Genomic DNA, 25,285 nt, shown 5'->3' with positions numbered 1-25,285 from the left:
ATTGAACAGCACTGGAGCAAGTATGCAGCCTTATTTGACTTTATTCAAAATCTTGAATGTGACTGTCATCATTGGAGAGCACTTGCACTGTCATGTGATCATGGAACAAATGGATCATTTGTATGAACCTTCTTGGGCAGTCCAGTTATGTAGAAGCCCGTAGACTTTCTGTTGAGAGTATAAAAAGCTTTGGTCAAGTCGATGAAGATTGAATACAGATCCGTGTTCTTCTCTGAACATTTTTCCTGGACCTGCCTTATGACAGAAATCATGTCTGTAGTAAAATGGATAGTGTCACTATAAAAGGTCCATTGAGGCATGTGTATTACACTTCAGCCTCATACTCTCTTAATATACTAAGACTTTCCAAAAATATGTGGGTAGCTGAAATCTTCAGTAAAGCCTTAACTCCTCCTGATAGGTTTTTATGCTGGACATAGTCTCAAGGACTGCTATTTCTGCATTCAAGTTCTAGCAAAGCCAAAACAAATGCTCACTTTAGGTTTATCAAGAAAAGGACAATCTTTGAAGCTGTAATTTGTGGTAGAATTCATGGTTGCCAGTGGTTCAGGCTTGTTGCTACTCTCTGAGGAAGGGACTAAAACATTGAAAAGTAGGGAGAGGAAATGGTCTCATGAGCATGTTCTCAGCAGATTTGCTACTATAAGGGCTTTATACTCTGCCCTTTTATAGGTATCTGAGTTCCTATTACGGTGCTGTTGTCAGTAATATGGAAACCTCTCCAGTACCAAAATTAGTTCTTTTCTCCCCCACTTTGCAGTGGTTTAGTCTTCCTCAGGGAGTCTGTGGTTATTTGTTTTTTCCTAGAGGATCCATTTCTTTAGACAAGCCTGGTAGATTTTACAATGAGTTACTGGACACAGTGTAAATATTGAGACAAACAAGAGAAATTACAAACTCCTGCAACTTTTGGTCTTTGCAGTGTAAAAGCAGAACACTTAACATGCAGACATTGTGTACAGCATGCACTATTCCACTTAATTCTAAGAGGCTACATGTCTCAATCTAGAAGCCTTGTCTCTTGTCACATTAAGAACTTAATTCTTCTATGGTCTGCAGGCTGGAAAACAGGTGACACTGAATTGTTTGACACAAAAGCAGTGCAACAAGTAGCCTTTTTTACCTACGTGACTTTTATGTGCTAATGTAACATAGGACTCTGGATAACTCCTACATTCCTACCCAGAAACAAACCTAAAATCTGTTCCTGTTGCGGTTTCAATGGCTGTGCACTGGATATTATGGTATGGTTTTAAATTACCATGTAGCCAAAGTGTGGATTGTTGGCATATCTTAAAAGCAAGCAATTTCAGTTCTTTTGAACTGGCTGATGGCCAAGATAGTGTAATTTATCGCTATTCTACTTAGCAAAGATGGTAAAATTGAGCAGCCAGTGAAGTGAATCTCAAAGCTGTATTCTTTTGGATCTCAAATTCTAAAACTGACCAATTTTTTGATGGTTTCTATGCGAAGTTGATAGGTTTTGATAGGCATTACTAATTTGTAAGGAATGCACAACAAATGTGCTAGGTGTTTAATCATGCAGATAGTGTATAATGGAGTGCATGTAACACGTACAACACATCTGCTAATCTTTTGGGACACTTTGATGAATTTTAGTAGTGTAAATGACCCTGCAGTGGCAGCAGGGAGCATGAGCATTCTCAGAAAGCCTGGTGTAAGGAGTGCTAAGATCCTCTTGTTGGGAATTGCAAGTGGAACTTCTGGTGTTTTGCTCATGAAGAATGTTTGAATAAATTTGTCAGAGTGTTCCATGACACATCAGAGTCACAGTTCAAGTTTTGTAACACAGGTAACATGGGATGTATGGGTATTGATGCAAATTCTTAACGTGAGACTGCTGGAGCAAAAACTCACTTCATGCATGAAGAAATACTGGATTTGGCTGCCCTGCTAGCCATAGGAGATAATCTAAAAATAGCTGTAGACCATGCCAGGCTCTGCTAACACTGATCATTCTGCTCGTGTCCTCCAATATTGGTGCTTAAAAGATATGATCTGTTCTAGCATACCATCCTTGAGAGCAATATCAAGTGAAACATAACTTAATTTGTAGCAACTACTCCATGCGCTTCAGTGAAATACTTCTGTTTGTTGTACTGCTAGATTTTTTGCCAGTGAGCTTAGATTTCCATAATTGTAAACTGAAATATGAAAAAAATCAGTTAAGACTTGAATCTTGTAGAACTTTTTTGGGCTGCAAATTAGTTTAGAAATTTTATTTTGAACAAAAGTTTTTAAATTAATGGCCAAGATCAATATTAGAGGAATTGGTCTACTGGATCAAATTTATGGTACATCTAGTCCTGGGGCTCTCCCACGAGGGTATGAAATGTCAAATGGGTTTCATGGTTTTACACATAATTTCCCTCCTGTTTATTTTTTTTCCCTATTCCTCCTTATTGTTGCAGGGAGAACCACAAGCATGAATCAAACCTAAACTTAAATAGTTGTGTCAGGCTTCCTGCTGCTGCCTATTGTAGTATGAGAGCCTTCCACATAAAATCTGCTAGCAATGGAAAAGGGGCCTTTGTGAAGTCTCTGGCTCTTCTCCTTTGAATGTCTGCCTTCATCTGCAGACAGGCTGAACCCAATATCTCCGAAACTCTCTCGGAGGATGGGGGCGGTATTTTTTGTTTTTGTAACAGCCTTGAAGCTCCTCTGCATTTTTAAAAAATACTCCAATTCAGGGTTTATGCTGAATAACTTTATTGATCAGCATTGGCTTGTTCTGAATGCTTTCCTTAAGTAGTGGAATATGAACATCACCAAGCCAGAGTGAAGCCTTCATTGACACTAGGTTTCTCTGCCAAACATGTCGGCTTTGATGATCGAGTGTAATTGAGTACTCATGCCTTTGCTACAACTTAATCTGTGTGAATCAGTTTTCAGTTCTACTTGGTATGTTAACAAAAGCAAAAACCGAAAACTCTTCCCACTTTACTGCTGAAGATGATCAGTGCTGTTTCTAAAAGAGGTGTTTTACCCAAGGCACCATCAAAGCAATGTCAGGGTTCCAAAGCCATTCCAGAGGAGATCACTTGTATTGGATTGTGACCAGCTGAAAGTTAGACGTATATGCATGTCATATAAAATGAATAACTGCAATGGAATGTGTGCCAAATGACTTCATGGTGTACCTTGCGTTTTGCAGTGACATGCATATCCAGTACTAGTGAAATGGTGACATCACAAGAGCGAAAATGTGCAATTGACTAAAATTCCTTCATTGTTGTTTTTAAGAGCTGTTTAACACCTGCATGACTTGAATTATTAGCCTTTTGGATAAAGGAAGCCTTTGTTTAATGCAGTACTTCTTGGCCATTTCAATTAAGGTGTTAAAACTCAAACATCCCAAGACCTCCAGAAGTTCTCCAGCAAAATCAGAAAAATGATATTTCTAATAAAAAAACAAGCAGAAAATGCAGTTGACCTTTATAAATCATAAGCATAAGCCAGATCTCTCAAAATTCTTTGCAGATCACCTTCAAAATATGTCATGCCACCTTCAAGCAGCTTTTTAAAGTTGATATAGCATGACCACTTTCTGGAGTCTTGTATAGACTAGGAAAGCTCCCCTCAGTGCAGCTACTAATCAATCTGTAGTGATGGATCTCTAGTGTGGAAAAAGCTCCGTTGTCCTCTCTTCTTCACCACTCTTAGTTAAACCTACTCTCTCTGCCTGGAACCGTTCTGACAGCTTTGTCCAAATACAGAACTGTTCTTTAGAAGTAGTGCTAAAGTTTTTTTTCTTTTATTTGTAGGGATAGACTTCAAGATCAAAACAGTAGAATTACAAGGAAAGAAGATTAAGCTACAAATATGGTAAGTGACATCCTAGAACTTGTACTGCCAGCATAATTGATATGGTTCCTAAGAGTTTAGCTCAGCTAAACTACATATTGGTTTCTAGTCCTATCAAGATGAATTGCCTTGTGTGAATATCCGTATGTATTGTTGCTTAACTTCCTTTTTCAGGAAAGAATTTTTGAGGGAGAGGAGAAAATTAAAATCAGTAGAAATTCCAATCTAAGTACTTTGCCAATCAGGAGTTTAATTTCATGAATGCATTATGCATTTCTAATACTGTGATGGAGATTCATCAATACATTTATGGGGTTTTCTTAAGGGGATATGACAGCAGAGTTGGAAATTGAAAGGTGAAGTGATTAAAACTTTTTTTGAATTGGTTCAAACAATTGCACAGCAGTAATAATTCATATTACTTTTCTGAAATATTGAAGGAAACTAGACCATAATTTTATGAAAAGCTTGATGCATTTCAATAGCAACAGTAGCTGCATTTCACTTACGGGTTATTGTCAGCTCTTCTCTGAATGTTTGAAAACTGGGACTGCTAATAGTCCATGGTCTTGTGGGAAGTGTTGAAAACTATGACTCTTCAACAATGAACTGTATTAGTTATAGTACACTGACTTGGCTTGTATTCTGTCAAGTCAATTTGTGTAGATCAAGGCCATGACTGGCGATGCTATAAATCAATAATTCTGGTAATACCCGCAGGACTTCTGCATCACCGAGAATTTGTAAGATGTCTGTATAACATTCTGTTTGGTTCCTATACAATATCTTACATAAGACATGGAAAACATAAATGCTTAATTAGCTGGTGAACTCACTCTTTAATACAAACTCCGAAATAAAGAAAACTCTTTATTAAAAAAACCAAAACCCTCTACTTCCTCAGAAAGCAGCTTTCCCCTATCCACTCCCATGACGCTAACGGGTGATACTTTCATATATAATAGCTCTCCCCAAAATTAGGATGGGAGAAAGATGATAGAAACTATATGTGGGTTCTGACAATCAAAGAGCAGCCTTCTCTGGTACATTTGCTTGCACTCCCTTTTCTCAGCCGGGTGTACTCCCTGCTCCTTTGGTTGTCTAACTTCTGAGTTATCTGCCCACTTCCCTGGACTCTAGTAAAACCTGCAGTCTAGAGAAGAATTTAGTGATTCTGCAAAGCACAGTTGTGGCCTTTTACTTTCACATTCCTGTTGAATGTTCCTCTCCATGCCTGTATTGCTCCTATGGCAAAGGACTTCCTCAGCAAGAAACATAAACAAATTAAACTGATGCAGTCCTAACCAAATCCAGGCTGGGCCAAAAGGAATACACTGTGCAGGGTGGGTGAGGGGAGGGAGCCTAGGACTGCACTTCCACTTTAGCAGAGGCATTTAAATTTATGCCTCAATTTTTGTCTAAGTGTACCACTATTTTTGAGTGAATCTTTTTTTCTGGTGGCAGCCACTGTATGTTACTGCTGTGCAAACTGTGATGGACTTTGCACCAGTGTATGAGGTATGTTTTTCTTTGGATTTCTGGAGACAAAGTGAAAGCTGTTGTTTACCTTGTGGGGTTGCTGTAAAGATTATAATTTTGATGATTGAAGTTGGTATATACATCCCTTTTCAGGTTCAAGGTATTGCCTGCTGATTGAGTTCTAGCCAGAAGGAAGTGTCTATGTAGGGATCAACTTCTAGAAATTCAGTCAGTTTAATATTTATTGCATCATGTGTGAATCCACTAAACAAATGACTCCAACATACATTGTATCCTGAACGTTACCTTTTCTTCTTGTACACACCATATCTTCTCCAGCATTTTGTCTAAAAAATGTCCTTGGCTTCTAGGAATGCCTCTGAACATCTATAAAGGATAACAGGGTCAGTAGCAATAAGCAACGGTTCTTTATAAAGAACAGATTATACCGACAAAGTTGATTGCTTTTTTAGATACAATTACAAAGCTAGTGGATGAAGAAATACTAATCTCTGTTGAATCACTTGAGTGTCTTCATAGTCAAAAGCAAATCTAAATGAATGGTTTCAGTGAGAGCGTTATCACTTGGATTGGAAAGTGTTGGAAAACAACCTAACAATAAAAGTAATATGTGGAAGGGAAGGTGTTCAACAAGGTTCAATTTGTAAAGATGCTCACTGTAGCAGAATGTAATAAACACAAGTTTGCAAGTAATAAAATGGGGAAGAACTGTGAACTGAAATATTAAGGGGACTTAGTGAGACCGAAAACTGAATGCAACTTGGAAGAATGCCAGATAATACATCTGTGGGGACATTCACTGGGGAGAGAGAAGACTGTGAAACAGTAATGTTGAAAGAGACACAGGAATGTTGCCCTGCAAACGAGACATGGGTTTTCAATATTGTAATGCAATAAAGGCCAGTATAACTCTTTAGCTTGTGTGCAATCTCTCATCAGAGAGCAATGAGGAGTAGTTCCTTTATGCAACTGAGACTTCTCATTCAGCTCTGCACACCTCACTATAGGTAAGCTGAAGGAAGCTTAGAGTGGAGCAACAAAAAATAAGGGTCTAGTGGGTATTGACTTAAGGAGAGGAATTAGGGATGGGTTGCTGGTGGTGATTACACCCCTGAGATCTGTGGGTCTAAAACACATGAGCTTCTGTTGCCGGAGCAAAAGAAGTAGGTTCTAAAGGATATAGCAGACTCAACCCTTCTGACAATGAAGAGCCACCAGAAAGGGGACAGCTATGCTTTTAGAATAGAATGAGGGGGCATAACAAAGTAATGGGATGACTGGTTTTAAAAATTGAGGATATCGTAAAAAAAATCTCTTGACAGATGAGAGGTAAAAGAATGTGGAGTAATATTTGTGGAGGTGGAAAGCCTAGCTCTAGAAAAATCTAAGATGGGACAAAACTCCAAGCAGTCTGATTTAGTGGCTTAGGTAGATCTACACTGCTGGGGCTGCAGGGATTGATGCAGCAGCAGCATTGATTGAGCGGGTCTGTGTAGACCCACTCATTCTATCAGAGAGCGCTCTCTGGTGCACTCAATCTACCTCCCTGAAAGGAGAAGGGCTGCGTTGACGGGAGGGTGTCTCCCGTCAACACAGTGCCATGAAGACGCTGGGGTATGTCAACATAAGTACGTCGACCACTGCCACCAGTGTAGACCAACCCTGAGATTGCTGTGCTGGTATGTGGAAGAGCTGGGTTCTGTTTCCGGCGCTGGCACTGAGTGCTGTGTGACTTTGAGCACATCGCTTCAACTCTGTCCGTTTCCCCTGCTGCTCATTTTCTCTTGTCTACTTAGATCCTGCCTTGAGGAATTTGGTCTCAGTGTTTGTACAGCACCTAGTGCAATGAGACTTTTGTTTCTAGATCGAACAATACAAAATAATTCTTCACTGGCAGGCTTATGGACTAGATAATTTCTTGGTAGGTGAAGGGGCTGAGGAGGTGGGGAGAACCTGGCTGGGTAGAGGAGGAGTCTTATCTGTAGTAGGTAGGACTGGCGGTTAATTTCTCGCTCGGTCTCTTCCAGTGTGGCAACAGTGTAAAAAATTCCTGGTACAACAGTCTATGATGGCCTCCCACAAACCCCAGACTCTGGCCAGCCCTGAAGGATACAACTAACGATTGTACAGTATTGTGTGGATTTGATCCCTGCAATACAAATTGCTGATTTTTCTCAGTGCAAACTGAGTAAACAGAAACTCTTGCAATAGAATTGTGTGCAGCAGAGTTCCAGGAGCACTTCATTTACTGTGTACCTTTTTCACTGAAAACAAGGGTCCTTTCAGCGGATGTTACTGCTTAGTAAGGATAACTTATGGTTTCTCTAGCACCTAAAGGTCCCAGTCAGGACTGGGGCCCTCTGTATTATTCATGGTACCAGCACACAGTCCCTGTCTCAAAGGGTTTATGATCTAATACAACATGAAAAGATGAAAATCAAAGGATAAGCTCTTTTTTTAATTGAATTGGGTTCCCATTACACTCCCAGCTTTATTTAGGACTTTCTGTTTTGATGCTGTCCGTAAAAGTGAGTTTCTTTCCAGGTTAATACAACTCCTACCAGTGGTGGCTGCTGCTATAATAGGTTTGGTTGAGAGAGATGACTTTGTATAACACAACTATATTTAATTGCCACATCCTGCATTTAAACTCTTATCTGTACTTTGTTACGTCATATATTTACAGAACTGTGCCCCACTCCTACCACAACAGCTGCGAAGCAAGGCATCCGTTCTCTGGAGTGTGACTTGTCTAAACATAAGTTGTACTGCTTATACTATACCACTGCAATCCCTTAATGTGGGTGCAGTTATGCCAGGATAAAGCACATTTATACTTGTAGGGGTTGCACCAGTATAATTACAGTTGTAATTTCACAACCCTAACCAAAATAAATGCATAAGTATAAAAACTGTAGACCAGGCCTGAGGTGTTGCATTGGAGAAGGGAAGCTCCTGGTCAGAGGAGAGGCTGACTGGCGAGGAAAGGGGGATCAGTTGCATACAAGCATCAATTTATTAGGGAGGGGAAGAAGACATTTAGTATTTATGTACCTTTCGCTCCTCTAGGTTGAAAATTTGTTTAAGTGCAGTCTGTGAGACAGTGCTGTACTAAGAGCTGGGATAAGGAATGACTACTTGCTGTATGTCTGGGCTTTCATGCCTCCCACTTAGGGCTTGTCTATACTACCACTTTTGTAAGTATAAGTTGTGTTGCTCAAGGGCTGTGAAAAACACACCCCATAGCAACATAAATTATACTGAAAAAAGCACTGGCGTGGACAGCGCTTCTCCCGCCAACATAGCTACTGCTTCTCATGGAGATGGTTTTATCACGCTGATAGCGGAGCGCTCTCTCGTCTGCATAGAGTGGCTGCAGGAGCAATCTTACAACAGCATGCCTGCATGGGTACAGCTCTGCTGCTGTAAGCTCTGTAGCGTAGGCATGGCCTAACAATGGCAACCCCTTTGTGGTAAGAGATGGCTCATCAGTCAGGAAGCAGTATTTTAAGAGTGCTACTTCGTGACCTGCCAGTGGCAGCACTATCAGGAGTTGTTTAATAGCAGGCTAGCTCCCAGAAGCAGATATTCAACTTCCTTATTATATAACATCACTTATTTTTTTAAGAATAAGTTTGTCAAAATAAGTTTGGGAAAATGTAGGCTTGTGCCTTCAATCAGTGGAATGAAAATCCTCAAATAGCCTGAAAATTGCACATTGCTGTGTATTCATATGGAATCTTCAATTTAAAAAAAAAAAAAAAGCAGGAAGGAAAACTTCCTGGTTTATTAAAGTTAAAGGCAAACAAAGGGTTTGCCTAGTTTCATTAGGGAATATTTTCATGAAATAAAGAGACTCAGTCCCTAAGCAGGATGCAAACAACAAAGAGGTATTGATCCAAGTAGGACTTTCTCCCAGCTTTAAACCCATGTTTTTCTTTTAAAAAAAAAAAATCCGGATGAGAGAGAACCAGATTTTATTAAACAAAACAAAGCATCCTAAGTGCCTTGCTTCATAAGCATGCTTATTCCTGTAACAAACAGAATTATAATATAATTTTATGTGTGCAGTGTAGTTGTAGCTGTTCTGGTCCCTAGGTATTAGAGACACAAGGTGGGTAAGGTAATATCACAGCTAAATGCAAGGTTCAATAAGAGATATTAGGAGTACCTTTCCAGACCTGAAGAAGAGCTCTCTGTGGCTTGAAAGCTTATCTCTCACGAACAGAAGTTAGTCTAGTAAAAGATATTGCCTCACCCACCTTATATTTTTCTTTTTTTATTTAAGTAATAGACAAGAACCAAGCAAGTACCCAGTTTAACTAGCTACAAAAGATTAGTGCTATCTCTTTTGTAAGACCAGTTTTTGACCAATTGACTATTTGAACACCTAGCCTACTAACGAAGCTTGAACCAAAAGAGTCGCTAGTCTAAAAATAGTCTTGGCTGGTATTGATCCAGCTACACAAGCACATAGGTGGTGGTATGCTGGATCAGACCTGAGATCAGTCTAGTCCAATATCCTATCTCTGATTGCTCCGATACTGGGGTGATTAATGTAGTATAAGAATCTATATAAAATAGAATAGTGGTCAGTACCAGGTGCTTCAGAGGAAGGATAAGAACCCAGCTGAAGCAGATAAGGGTCATTCTAATTTTGAATAGATGGGTCTGAAGCATGAGGTTTACTATCCCTTCCAAAATATCTTAGCATTGGCAATTCTAACGCTAGATCAGTGACACTCAGACCTCAGTGATTCCGGAGCCAAATTAGCGAGTAACATTACCGAAAGAGCCACAGTCCTGTAAATTCATTGTTTCGTTTACTATATTTCTATTTAAACAATGTGATGGGAAATATTTAGTTTGTTTTTATATATAAATTTTAATATAATATATATAATATAATATATATAATAAAAAATAAATTATTCTCAATAAAATGACTGACCAAGTATTATTTTATCAACAACAATTGGTTAAGAACATAGTAAAGAGCCTCCTGATTGGTTAGTAACTTAGATTGGTTAATATGTACTGCAAAGAAATGCAGAAAATGCATGAAGGAGCTGCTCTTGTGGCCCATGAGCCTCAGTGTAAGTATCACTGCTCTAGATATTCTTGGTCTCCGTATAAATATCCAATCCCTTTTTGAATTTTGCTAAATTCTAAATTGCATCTACTCAAGAAGGGGACCTGAGTGTTGTCATAGACTGGTCACCAATGTGCAGCTGCAGTCAAAAAAAGCAAAGGTGTTAAAATGTGTAAGGAATGAGATGGTAAAGAAGTTGGCTATTATAATGCATTCTATAAATCAATGGTGTGGCCTCATCTAGAATATTGTGTGGAATACTGGGTGCTCAATCTCAAAAAGACTATTTGTAAAATTAGGAGTTTCAGAGAAACTCTCATTAAACAATTGAGACACTTCTGTTTTGTCAACAAAACAATGGAGGTGTACGTGTTCAAATGCTCCTCCCACTGATATGGCTCCTAGCTGCGAGCGGGGCAAAAAGCTGCAGGCTGCTTCCACCTGGGAACGGGGAACAGGGAAGCCACCCCTGGCTCCCAGCAGGGAACAGGCAGGGGAGAAGCCCCGGGGCTGGCTAGGACCATCACAAACCTCTCCACCTTTTAATTTAGGTGAACAAAGGACTGGAAAGGACTTCCTGGATCAGCAGGTCCAGTCCCTTGCTATTCTGTACCATGCAAATGAGAATGAATTTAAACTGAGACTGGGTGAAAACCAAACATCCATACTCTCATCCACGGCTCAGATTTTTAAGGCCAGATTTCGCTGTGGTTGGTAGTGCAGTCTTAATACCTGCATAACACACCATTTAACTTTTGTTCAGTAACTTTGCATTAAGGACAATAATTTATGGTTGAACTAACGCATATCTTGATCTTAAACTGTCAAGCGATGAAGAGTTTACCACATCTGGCAATGTTTCACTGGTTAATTACGTTCACTGTTAAGGGACATTTTTTCACCTTGAATTTTTTTTCACTTCAGCTTCCAACCTTTGGATCTTATTGTGCCTTGATCTGCTAGAATAAAGAGCCTTATCAGATATAATCTGTGACTATCAAATTGCTCCTTAACTTTCTCTTTGATAAAAATAGATTGAGCTCCTTAAACTGTCATTGTAAGGCATCTTTTCATGCCATATTCAGGGTTAAAAGTCCCCCTCCAATATTCCCCTCTGCAGCTCTAGAACACTTTAATAAAGACTGTAAATCAGGGTGGATAAAAATCAATTTATGCTCATTCTTTAATTTAAACCAGTTTTATATATATGTTGCTAGTTCTTTATTTTTGCCCTGTTGTGTAGTTTTTTTCATAGATTTCAAGGCCAGAAGAGACCACTGTGATCCTTTCCTCTGACCTTCTGTGTAACACAGGCCATAGAAGTTCCCCAAAATAATTTCTAGAACAGCACTTAAAAATAAAAAAAAATCCAATCTTGATTTAAAAATTGCCAGTGATGGAGAATCCACCATGACCCTTGGTAATTGTTTCATTGATTGGTTAGTTCCACTGTTCAAAATGTATGCCTTATTTCCAGGCTGAATTTGTCTAGCTTCAACTTCCAGCCATTAGATTGTGTTATACCTTCTTCTCCTAGATTTTAGAGCCCATTATCAAATATTTGTTCTCCATATAGGTACTTATAGACTGAGCAAATATCTCTAACTTCTTTGTTTAGCTAAATAGTTTGAGCTCCTGGAGTCTCTATATAAGGCAGGTTTTCTAATCTTTTAATCATTCTCATGGCTCTTCTTTGAACCCTCTCCAAATTATCAATATCTTCTTGAATTGTGATCACCAGAAATGGACACAGTATTCCAGCAGAGATCACACCAGTGCCAAATACAGAGGTAATAAACTGCCTTACACCTGTGCACTACTCCCATTTATACATCCAAGGAACACATTAGCACTTTTAGCCACTGCATAGCACTGGGAGCTCATGTTAAGCTGACTATCCACCATTCCCCACCCAAATCTTCAGAATCACTGCTTCCCAGGATAGAGTCCCTCGTTGTAAGTATGGCCTATATTCTTTTTCCTAGATATATACATTTAGCTGTATTAAAATGCATATTGGTTGGTTAATGACTTAGAGGGATCTGGTATCCATCTTACCATTAGCGATCCGTCGTCCTTTTTTTTTTTTTTTTTTTTTTTTTTTAAAACACTCTCTCCCAACTTTTGTGTCATCTACAAACTTTCAGTAGTTCTGTTTTCTTCCAGGTCATTGGTAAAAATGTTAAATAGTGTAGGGCCAACAATTGATTCCTGCAGGACCCCACTGGAAACATCCCCAATCAATGATTCCCAGTTTACAATTACATTTTGAGACTCATTTAGCCAGCTTTTAATTCATTTAATGTATGTTATGTTTTTATATCAGTCTAGTTTTTAATCAGGATGTTGTACAGTACCAAGTCAAATGACTTAAAGAAGTCTAAGTATATTACATCAGTGCTATTACCTTTGTCATCTGAATTTGTAATCTCATAAAAAAAATCAAGTTAGTTTTATAAGAACTTATTTTCCATAAACCCATCTTGATTGGCATTAATTATATTACCCTTCTTCATTAATCAAGTCCCATATGAGCCACTCCATTATCTTGCTTGGGATTGAGGTCAAATTGATAGACTTATAATTACCCAGGTCATCTTGTTTACCCTTACTAAGGCTTACTATGTCTTCACTGACGGCGGCAAATTCACTGCCATCAGGTCGACTTCTCTGGATTGACGTATTAAGACCACCTTCTCAAGTGGCATAGCACTGCGTCAACGGGAACACGGTTCCCATCGGCGCAGTGCAGTGAAGATGGCGTGCAGAACAGAAGCAGAGAAGTTGACGGGAGTTGCGCACGTTTTTTGCGTAGCTTCCATAACTCCGGTCGACTGCTGCCGAATCTCCGAGGTAAGTGAAGACAAGCCCTAAATATTGGCATAGCATTAGCTTTCTTCCACTCTTCAGGAACTTCCCTGGTTTCCGACACTTATTGAAAATCAACATTAGTGGTACAGCAAGCCTCTCTGCCAGTTCTTTAGCAATTGAAAACTGCTTTCACGAGTTTTGAAAGTGGATGTTTCTCTATTTGTTTCTATAGCTTCTAACTGTTCAAATTTTCAGATTTTACGTAAACTTTTTTCTGCTAAGTTTAACACTTAAAATCTTTGCGCTGAAAGAAAAGTCCAGGTCCTCATTATGTGTTCTCGTTGCAGAAGATGTTAATTAAAGGCAAATAGCTCGTGCTTTATTCACAGGCAGTGGCACCTACATTTTGCAAAGAGTATGGTCAGTGAAGCACAGGCTTTCAGTTGAAACCTTACAAGTCACACTCTGCCAAAAACTAGAATGTAAATACCTGGTCCAGGGGAATCCCTGTTAACCTTATTATGCACTTCTGTACCCTTTGCCAGTTGGCCTCAAGAGGTCCTTGTTTACAGTATTGTAATCATAGATGTCTTTATTGTATGTATTTTTAGACTCAAATTACTCAACACAACTTACAAGAATCTCTACTGCTGCTAGTGCCTCACTTTATATCATTCATATCTAACTTTTATTTTAAGATTTTTTTGAAACCCAACAAGAAATGTTATATTAGTAATAGTTTTGTGTATGACTTGGAGGGAGGTCTGGTTATGGTCTGAAATCATAAGCTACAAAAATAACTGGTGTAATTTACTCTTCTGGTCATAACTTCAGCTACTGCCTTTTAGGTTTTTGGGCTGTTTAACTGTGTATGCATGTCTTTCATGTTTGGTTCTTTTAATGAACTTCATATCTAGCTTAGTGGCCTCTAAAAATGCTTTTTAAATAGTTTTATTGTACCCTTCTGAGTTTAGGCAATCCTCAGCAAGGCATTTCTTCTGTCTTCATGCCACACTCTTTCTGATGAGAATGCTGAGCATCTGGCTGCCTCTGAGGGAGGGAGAAGAGGGGATTCTTTGAATCTACCTAAATGGTTTCTTAAACAGTACCAACCACCGAATGTCACTGAAAATACTGCCGGTTTCCATGCTATTTCAGATGTGGCACTAAATGTACATTAGATCTTCCTTCTAACAAATGCCCCCGCTCTCTTATCTAGAGTGTCTCTCTAAAGCATATACATTTTGTGTTAAATACTACCTGTTGCTTGCTATTCACAGGGACACAGCAGGACAGGAGCGATTTCACACCATCACCACCTCCTACTACAGAGGCGCCATGGGAATTATGCTAGTGTATGACATCACTAACGCCAAAAGCTTTGAGAACATCAGCAAATGGCTCAGAAACATAGATGAGGTGAGCAGAACTAATGAGATCTTGTCCTCTGCTCTAATTACATCTGCTAAGCTGTTTCTCCCTTGCACAAACACGTTACCATAGTAGCACTTCCTATCAAGGAGTCAGATGAGGGTAGTGATGATGAAGCTGTCAGGCTGGTTTGTGTATGCTATACCTCTTCCCCTTGTGATAGAGGATTTGTTGATGGTCAGAACTCTCTGACCAGCAATGTTGCTCTTTGAAACACATGTTTAGAAATTTATTACCTTCAAAATTAACTCGTGTTTTTTTTAATGAAAACTTTAGGTTTCTTTTCTGCATTCAAGAGATTCAACCTCTCCCAGAGGTTTCCTAGGGATGGTAATCTTATTTCTTCCTCTGATAGGACACTTTCCCATGCCATTCAGCAATACCTTCAGCAGGCACCATTGCCATAAACAGGCTAGTGCCATGTGGGCCTGGGTGTCTTTGGGATGTCCTCAGCAGCTGTGCTCATCTGCCTTTGTTACCCTAATGTGTGAGATCAGCTACAGCCACTGTGAGCTGTGGAAAATGGTGGCAGTGAAAAGGAGAGGGAGAGGCACCAGGTCGTAATGGAGCTTCTGCTTCAGCAAATGCTGCACACTCTCTTGTGGACCTCCAGATTCAACAATCCCAGGCTTGACTGCTATTGCAGTTAGTGTAGGACTGCAGCGTAGTGCCTCCCTACATCCCACCCTCCCAGCCACACCCAGCATTCCACATGGCCTCCGTGCCCACACACCTGCCCCTACAGCTCCAAACCGAGGGGAAGCAGACAGCTTCACCTATACTGACCTGTGAGCCACGGTTGATGTATCTGCTGCTACAATGGAGATCTGTGTTCTGTCCTCCTGTTTAAGGTTCCCAATGTTTTTTTAAAGTTAAAATGTTTTTACTTTAATGTTCTTCAGACTGTTTGGAGCTGTTTTCATAAGTGAATGAAACGTCTGGTTTTAAAGTTCATCTTTATTGGTTTACAACATGTGGTGTATAATGCTGCTGGCAGTGAAAGGAATGGTCTTGTATACACTCAACCCATAGGATCCGTGCCAAACAGTGTAGTCATCATAAATGTACAGCGAGCACCTGCCTTATTAGCTGCACTGTCTGTGATGTATGGTGCTTGCTGCACATCTAGTTCCCAACAGACCCCCACATTGCAGCACCAGGTTGAGCACAGCACATTACTGTGGTTTGCTGTTAAAACGCTCTCTCAAAGCCTCCCTAAGCCATATAGCTCTTTGTTGAGCTCGTCCGATGGCCCTTGTGTCTGGCTGTTGAAACTCAGCAGGCAGCTGCTCCATTTCTGCCCTCTACTCCTGCGGCTACTTCCCCCTTTGCTTCACAGATATTATGCAGGACACAAGAGGCAGCTATCACCATTGGGATATTTTTCACGCTGAGATCCAATCTGATGAGTAAACAAATGCAGGCACCCTTTGAAGCTACCAAAAGCACATTCATCTGTCATTTGCACCTGCTGAGCCTGTACTTGACTTTCCCTTGGTGCTGTCAAGGTGGCCAGTGTACAGTTCCAGGAGCCAGAGGAGTAAGGGGTAGGCTGGATTCCCCAGGATCACTCTTGGCATTTCAACATCGCCAGTGGTAATCCACTGGTTGGGGAAGAGGGTCCCTGCTTGTTGTTTTCTGAACAGTTGTGTCCTTAAAGATGTGTGTCTCATCCACCTTCCCTGGCCAGCCCAAGTTGATAGGAATGAAGTGTTCCCAGTGATCCCCCACACTGGCTGCACTCTGGAAAAGTAGCCCTTTCTGTTGATGAGCTCTGGTGCCAAAATAGGGATGTGCGCCCCATCTGTTGCTCCATCGCAGTTTGGGAACACCATAGCTGCAAAGTGTCTGGCACATGACAGAGAGTCAGTTCTGCATAGCGAGAGATAATGGATCTGTGTGTTTGCGCATGACAATGGCCCCCACAATGGATTTTTCCACTCCAAAATGCCTTCCCACTGACCGGTAGCAATCCAACGTCGCAACCCACAGTGTAATCCCCACTTGCTTCTCCACTGTCAGTGCAGTGCCCCAGAGGTAGGATGGCTGGGGCAAGCTTCGCACATGGATGCATAAGGCCATACTCCTGGATCTGAAAGTTCTGCACCAACTGCTTGTCATCCCAAATGTGCACTATGATGCAATCTCGCCAACCAGTGCTCGTTTCTCAGGCCCAGAAACAGAGCTCTACTACAACAGCTGCTCCCAGAATGCTTCTAACAAGCTTGAATTGATTCTCGCTATGTCCCACAGCAAACTGACCTGGAAAGAGTCATGTTCTCCGTGGTGGTTCTTGTAGCTCTGCAAATACCGAGGTTCATGCATCTTGTGCTTGCAATGCTCATGTCCGAGATGGTGGATTATGACAAGTCCTGCATGGATTTGTGGGGAAATTGAAAATAGGTGCAAAATCTTGGGATAGAGATGTTATGGGAAGTTGACCCTAGGCTCCCAGTCACTGCTGTGACTCCATTCTGCCCCACCATGCACTGCCAAAACTACCCAAAAGAGAGTGTGCTGAATGGTGACGAGTTGCAAACTACTTCACTCCTGTCTTTAGGTTGATATCCAGTTGAAACATGATGCAGTTGATGCTTCACAGCTATTGCTTCAGCTGGTCTGCAGACTCTAGAAGAGAACAGTACCTCGGTTTAAACAGTTAATGCTTTCAGGATTTTCCTCTGAGGGCTAGAAATTTAAATTTTTAAATCAGAGCTTACATTCTGTAACAGTTCTGTGGCAAGAGAGCACATCTGTAGCAAATGGCATAGTCACGGAATTGTGGCATACGTACACCCTGATTTTAAGAGAAGAGTGATGGGAAACTAGGAAATGAAAAAGTGAAGGAAAAATTAGATGGAATCCGATATAACTTAAACTATTAAATAGGAAGTTAGCACGTGACAAACTATACCTTATGCCTTCCAAAAAACAAGGTGGCGCAGTGCACATAGTTTTCACCTTGGCTTATAGGAGTTGATTTATCAAAGTCCGTGGTATTGTACAATGGAGTCTGATAGTCTTTCAGAGATGTCTGTTGTTGTGTAAGCACTGTCTGACACACAGCAATGTGCCTCAAAGCTCAGTGTTTTCAGTGTATGGTTTTGATCTTTCCTCCTTGCTATGTAAGTAGTCTTCCAAAAAACAAAACTGAATTGATCCTGGTCAGGCAGGCCTCCTTCTGAAGCAGCTTGTATGAGCCTCTGCTATAGGCAGCAAAGATTATATGGACTTTTAGTCTGTTCCAGTAATTTATGTTCATAAATATCTCCTAATCATACTTACTATCCATTCTAAGGGAGTATTCCTTAAGATGGTTGAAACAAGTAAATTCCAAAAAATGCCAGAGTTTTTCCGGGTATGTCACCAAAAAGACTTGAATTACCCACTAATTGATGCTTTATGCTGTATTGACATCTCTGGAAGTCCTCATGGACCAGTTTGGCACAAATATTGCTTACTGTACTGTAGATGGGGAGGTTTTCACTGTAAGCAGATATTAATGAACAAAAAATGTTCAAGGTTTTATTTTGTTCCAGATGAACAGGTGGAGAAGTTCTCTCAGTATTCAATGTTGCCGGCTATAAAATTGCTCACTTAGACATCCAATAAAGCAGTCAGTCTCTTTAAAATGTTGTGCAGTGAAGGAATTTTATAGTGCACATCAGTTTCTACGTTTTTATGTGGCGTTTGAACAATGGTGCAGCATTCCATCTTTCTTTCCCGGGTACCCTTTGTGCCACGTTACAGGGGGGTCGTGAAACCAGCACCTGCACTGTAAAGCAGGATTCAGACTAGCAGCTTGTGTCAGCACTTGCAGACCATACGAGATACAAAGCTCACACTTAATCTTATTCTGACATGTTCATTGTGCTCCTCAGATTCAGTGGTGCTAGAAATTCATTTCCCTTTCTCAAACAATGCTAAAGAACCAGATCCATCCCTTCTACTCAATCTCCAATGACACATGTCCCATTTTAGTGTATTTATTTTGTCAGTCTAGCTCACCAGGTAAATGGATTTCTAGCTGCTGAATGGAAACTAACTGCTTTTGTACAGACTGGCTTTGTATAATTGAGCTGTTCGCCCAACCCTACATCTGTACTGTCACCACACCAAATAACTCAAGAAGCACTGTGACAACTTAACTGGGGGCATTTCCTGTTAACTGTTCAGCTATTTGGCTTTTACAGTGATTCACCTATTTAAGCACTGTGTTTAAACAAGCTACTGTCTGCACCATAACACTGCAAAGGAGTCTAGAAGCACTTAGGCCAGAGCTGTAGTGGGGGGTTTGTTGGCATAGTTGTCGGTTGGGTGTGGGGGAGGGGGAAAAACATGGCCTGACCAATATAGCTGTGCTAACAAGAGGGCTGACTTCATTCAGGGAGATGGTATTCCTACAGTGACAAACTCCTTCTGTGGGTGTGGGCCGCATCTACGTTATGAAGCTGTCCAGGCATAGCTGTGTTGGTATTGTCTCCATAGCGTGGACATAGCCTGCAAAAATTGTGTCAAAATGGTGAAGCTTGGTTCTGTTGGCAACCCTAGACGTTCTTTTATATGTCCTTTAGAACATTAGCCCTGGTTTCATAAAGGCAGTTAGCCAACAGACATTACATCTTCTTAGTGGGGCAGGAAGTTGATTTTTTCCGTGGGTAACTGAGCAAAACTTAAGCAGCATTCGATAGGTTAATGTCTTTAACTAGAAGAATGCAGACCGCCAAACACCATTGTCCTTTTTATGAAAGGAGGCTTTTCTAGTCACTGACTACAGGAATAAGAAGACAAGGGAAGAATTATGACTTCTAGTGGAGGTGGCAGGGTTGTCTTAAAGTTGTGTGCTTTTCTGCCATGTCTCAGACCCTGACAGTGGATTGTTTTGCGCAAAGCTTCCCCGTAGGGAACTTGCTATTTAGCACAGTCCTGCCAAGCCCCTCCAAAGATGGTGGGCCACTGACCTCTATATAAATGGAACCAGAATTCCAAAAAAGACCAGTAATACAAAGGTGAACAAGGTGTGTGTGTGTATACGCATGTTATCTTTGAGCAGATGTGAAAATATATATAAAAAGCTGTTGCTTGGTCCTCTTTTAGCATGCCAATGAAGATGTGGAGAGGATGCTGTTAGGAAACAAGTGTGACATGGAAGATAAGAGAGTTGTACCTAAAGCGAAAGGAGAACAGGTGAGTGTCAAGCCAGAACTGGTTTGCAAAGAAAAGTGTCACTGCGACCCTCCCACAATGTGTAAAGAGAGAGAGTATGGAATCATCCAAACCACCATTATAAAGCTGAAACTGTTATGAAGCTGTTTCGGGGATTATATTACTAGAGAATTTAAACTCCATTTTAAGACCTCTCAAAGTATAATATGACTGAGATGGGACTTGCTAATGACTTGTAAACCCAGGAGAATCTTGTCTGGAGTTGTATTGTGAACATTTATCTTTTAGCCTCGTCTGCCTGTAGTGTGAACTCAGATGGTTGGTCAGTTTCCTCTCTAGCTTCTGACATTCTCCTGCAAATCCTTTTGATTCAGTCATTTATTACCATATGACATAGGTTTGTGGCATATGTTAGATGTTGTAGCTTTATAATTCATCATGTCTGAATACCTATTTCTATGTACCTCCAGTAAAACTTAATTGAAGTGCTTTTACTGTTTTGTCCTCACAGAGCATTAGACTATTTACCTGTATTTTATCAGTTTAACTAATTAGTAAGCCTTGCACTCCTGTCTGCTGTACTGAAAACAAATATTATGGCTATTAAAGCGAACTGATTCCAAACCAGAGTTACCTTTGAGCACCGATGTTTTACTGTTCATGTAAGGCTCTCTAATAATAATCTTATTCCCTCCTTTGGTTTAGATTGCGAGAGAGCATGGTATTAGATTTTTCGAAACTAGTGCAAAAGCAAATATAAACATTGAGAAGGCATTCCTCACATTAGCAGAAGACATTCTTCGAAAGGTAAGTGCCTACGGAATTTTTCTCTAGACTGCTTATATGGAAAAAACCCAACAAAATCTATTAAAATACAAATCAAAACTAGCAAGATCAGAGACTTTAGCTGAAATGGTGTGGATTCAAATTATAAATTGATGATTTACAAGTTTTGCAGATATGCTATACAGGCAGGGGAAGCTTTGGATGCTTCAGTTAGACCACACCTTTATTACACTAAAGTGACTATCAGGTAGGGCATGGAAATTAGAAACTTAAATGCTAACGTTGTTGCTGGCCTTGCCGAAAACACTTAGCCACTCTAGACCTCCTGTCTGTCTGAAAAACGGAATATTTTCATAGTTCTGCAGGATTGCTGTGGTAAAGAAGAAAAAGAAACATAGCTGCTATCCTGCAATACAGCAATATGTTAATGAATCATTTAGATCTGGTTGTAAGCAGCTGAAAATAGAAGTTAGCATCTGAGCAAAACCACCTGAGCTTAAGGTTTCAATGAGGTCTAGCCAAGTTTGCATCCCATGATGCAGGCAAACCTCTGAATAGACATGCAAGTACTTCACAGAAAATATGTTCTAGTCACCAGACTTGATACTGAAAACTGGAAAGCAAGCCAAATGTAAGACTGTGTTTAAAAAAGTTTTGATGATGGAAAAAGCTCCTGTGGTAGATAATTACCCAAGAAGGAATTGAAAATGTAGAGCAGATGTCGCTGTTGTAAGTGTTCTGTGTGATCTGAGCAAACCACTTACACTAAAAATATCAACAGTCTTAACTACGGGGAAGACTGACTTGCCTAAACAAGATGCAACTTGTCTAAACTGCCTTCCAAAAAGCACTAAAAGAGCCCTTCTCTATACCTGGATTATTCTGACCATGAAGAATTTTTAGAACAGCCCACATAGGTGAGACTCAAAATCTATTTTAAGCTAATTGCCTGAATGGCTTCATAGTGTATTCTGTGACTTGGTAGGATAAGCAAAGCCGCAGTGTAAGTCCTAGAAGCAAGTTAGGTTTATTTTAGTGGTGGGCCCAAACTACAAAGTTTTGTTCCAAATTCCAGAGATTGTGGGTTTCAGATATGGTAGGACTGGTTCAGCTCAGCTACAAAGTTTGACTCCAGATCAGAAAGTTTCATGAAGATTTAGGACCGCATCTGATTTATGAGCATATTTTTTGTGATAACATGGTCTTTTGGCATGCTTCTCTCTTCGGTGCTGAATGTTCACATCTCTTCAGAATTTAACTGGAGTTTCTTTTGGCTTGTTTCATTGCAGACCCCTGTAAAAGAGCCCAACAGTGAAAATGTAGATATCAGCAGTGGAGGTGGGGTGACAGGCTGGAAGAGCAAGTGTTGCTGAACGTTCTCCTGTATCACCAATCGCCATCCACCACCCCCTTTTTCTCGCTGTGAAATAAACCACTCTGCCCACTTTTAACCTTAAATGAATGTTTCGTTCCTCATCTTAACAAATCTCCAGCCTTCCTTTGTTCTTCCATTTAGGACAGCTTGCTGACTATAATTTTCTCAACAAAATGTATAAAAAAAAAAAAATCATGTCTGTGACTTCATTTTTTAATGTATCTGCTCAGCTCACCACTACATTTTGGTTGTATTATAGTCCCGATCCTGCCATTAAAACTTAGAGCAATCATTTCAACTCGATTCTGCAAATTGTATAAGAATAAAAGTTAGAATTATAACAATTGATTTTGTACAACAGTGGAATTTTCTGTTATGGATAATGTGCTTGAGTCACCATAGTCTATAGACATGCATCAGCAAAAAAGCCAGGAAAAAACTCATTTTCGCCTTGAGTATGTAAATGGGGTTTATTTTGTCCTGTGCCTTATGTGGAAAGGAACTTTTTTCCCTCTTTTGTTCTGGTGGAAGCATGTGCAGGAGACGTACCATCCATACTTGACCATTTAAAAATATTAAACTCTTTTGTGGTTGCTTTACTGTGATTGTTGGTGTAGTGAATCGAGGACAAAGGGTGGTGCAAAAATCTTAAATTTATCTGCTAAGTCTCCTTTTTGGTGAACTAGCCATTCAGAACTGTTCCTGCTGTCATTTTTTCTCACTGGTGACTTCTTTCCTTTTGCCTGCATGCTGCTTTTATTTGCTTTTCTTCACAGTGTGATGTGTTAATTAAAAGATGGCAACCTGATACGTTTGCCAAAGTTAATACAAAGCACTGATTTAGCTTTCAAGGTAAAAAGTTATACCTACTAATTTCCCTGTAGCCAATGTCAATTCACTAGTATTTCCCCCTCTCTCCCCCTGTGTAGCCTTTGGGTTTATGATATGGATGAGGTATTTGCATGCACTAGTTATTGATGGAGGGTGATGTGGTTGTCTGCTTTCTGTGTGAGAGAATATAACATGCAGTTCCCTAACTGACAACAGTTAATATGAACTTAGTCTCGATTAGCTGCTCGAGCAGGACATTCGGCAGCCTAGCAAAGGGTTAATTAAATAAACCAGTCTTTTAAAAAGAGAAATAAAAAAAAGCTGGCAATTGTGTTGAACTATTTTCTCTCCCTACAACTTTCACTTTTTCCAGCATTAATTTTATCAAAGAATTTCTAATTTGTTCAACATGGTCATTCTTGAGCTCATCATTAATCCTGTTGGAAGACAGCAGGTGATTTGTGCAGGGAGAGAGAATGGGTATCCCTGTGGTTTTGCACCTCCAGGGGGATTAACTTGCTTTTCTGCTTTGCTTTCATGCTTCATCTGTAGATAAGGGGATGCTACCTTTGCTGCTTTTCCCCAAAAGACACCTGTGCTGAAATAATTGTATGGCTTCATCCATTTCTAGCGGAGAAGAGAGTTGAAGGCCCCAGGCTAATTTAGACTACTCATGGTCAATTGGGTGTCTTGTTAATGAAAGTATTTGAACATCAGTTGGCTTGCATATAAACAAGGAAGGAGGATTCTCCAGCCAAGAACACACATGAAAGTTTCCAATAGAACCCCTAAACTTTGCTTTTCTGAATCTGACTGGCTTGGCCTGACCTTTGTGCGCTTGGTTGCTTGATCTTTAACTAAACAATGAAATCTGCAAATGACCCTGACTTGACTTCAATGAAATGAGTGTTTTAATATTCATATTCTTGTTTTGACCTGCTATCAGTGCAGTAAACTTTACTGATGTCTCCCTCTTCCTCTCTGTTTTGGCAGTTTATCTCCTCTGTACTCATTAACCCTGCCCAGTTGAGTGGCTGTTGGGGAGGAAAAGGCAAGAAACTGGGACTCTAGGTGATAAACTGACACTGTTGTGTTTCTCACGTATTCAGCATATTGATCAGCATTGTAAATAGACAGAATATGGCTAACTTTTTGTTAAATCTGCACTTTCTAACATCAAAAGGGAAAATGGAGTATACATCAATTTTTGTATGGTCTGTTGTGAGGTCTTTATTTGCTTAATGGGGCCTAGCCCCACTTCTGTAAGTCTGTTGGGATCCTTTGTAGAAGCTGTGTTCATTAAACACCGTTCAGCTAGAGAACAGTCCACTCTCTGATACAACTAGCTATAAATTCAGTTTCATATTCTACTTAACAAGTTAAATAAACTGAAATATTTCTAGATGGTCTACTTCTGTTCATATAAAAACATGATTTCCAACTGTGTGGGGCTGGGCTTTCATTTGCTTGTGGAGAACGATGCTCCATGTTCGTTTGAAAAGAGTATACGTAAATGCATATGTTAGAGAAACAACTCCACTCAAGTATATGCAGTAACTTTGTATTACTGTTTTTTAGCAAATTGCTTGTAACTTTCGTACCTGTACTTAGAAGAAACCTCCTTCCCCCACTGTGTTGAATGAAGCCTAAGACTGGCATAGAAAAGTCTAAAACGAGCTTTCGTGTGCCTTTTTCATATAGTGATGGCGTCATCTAGGTTCTAAAATGTGCCATGGTCTGAACTAGCAATGTCCATGTTAAGATTTAATTGATCTGATGCATGTTTAAGTAAGCGGCATGCTATGAACTAATGCCAGTGAAGGTGTCTAATGAAATCAGCTATTTGAGAAATATTGACAATGCTACCTTTTTGCCAGTGCATAAAGGAAAAGAATTAACTTTCAATTACCAATTTAACTTAGGTTGTATCCATTTTACAATTATTAAATAACGTTTTAAAACCCCATACTCTTCTCCATTGGATCCAGTGAGCCAAATCACCTGAACCCAAGTTGTGCTGAGTAACAGGGTGGCTAATGCAACAAGGACCTCAACGTCTGATAATATTGAAAGCCATGTCTGTGAAGAAACATCCAGCCTTGATTACAAGGTCTAGGATATCTAAAAGATTAAGTAAAAATAAATGGGAAGTATGAAATGAATACTTTGCTATTCCACACTCGTTGGCTTTTTATTTAAAACACCTTCCTTTGTACCACATACCACACCAAGTTGTATAAAATAAACCATCATACTCTATCCCATCCTTGCTTTCACAAAGAGCAAATAAAATCAGCTTTTATAAACTTGTATTTGTTACGTGGTAGGCCATAATAAAGGTTTCTTTCACCAAGGGAGTAGGCTAAACAAGGTCTGAGGACTGACATTTTTTTGGCAGAGGGTGGGGATACATATAGGTCACACAGTGGTCCCTTATGGCAGGAATA

The 25,285-nt window shown here is 40.0% G+C and overlaps 1 protein-coding gene across 1 annotated transcript in view; it reads left to right on the top strand.

Annotated features, from left to right (window-relative positions):
* Positions 1-24,240, top strand: part of RAB10 (RAB10, member RAS oncogene family) — a 51,832-nt gene extending 27,592 nt beyond the window's left edge. The window contains exons 2-6 of the mRNA XM_067550471.1: positions 3,807-3,867; positions 14,530-14,668; positions 19,778-19,867; positions 20,552-20,653; positions 21,922-24,240. Coding sequence (XP_067406572.1) covers positions 3,807-3,867; positions 14,530-14,668; positions 19,778-19,867; positions 20,552-20,653; positions 21,922-22,005 — 476 coding nt within the window. The 3' untranslated portion in view covers positions 22,006-24,240. The remainder of the gene's footprint in view (positions 1-3,806; positions 3,868-14,529; positions 14,669-19,777; positions 19,868-20,551; positions 20,654-21,921) is intronic.
* Positions 24,241-25,285: the final 1,045 nt, after the last annotated feature.

Source organism: Emydura macquarii, unplaced genomic scaffold, assembly GCF_026122565.2.
Source record: "Emydura macquarii macquarii isolate MOO-44397 ecotype Brisbane River unplaced genomic scaffold, CSIRO-AGI_Emac_v2 contig_1300, whole genome shotgun sequence".
NCBI classification, from domain to species: Eukaryota; Metazoa; Chordata; order Testudines; family Chelidae; genus Emydura; species Emydura macquarii.
The sequence above is the reverse complement of the archived record's forward strand: the minus strand, read 5'-3'. Positions and strand labels throughout refer to the sequence as shown.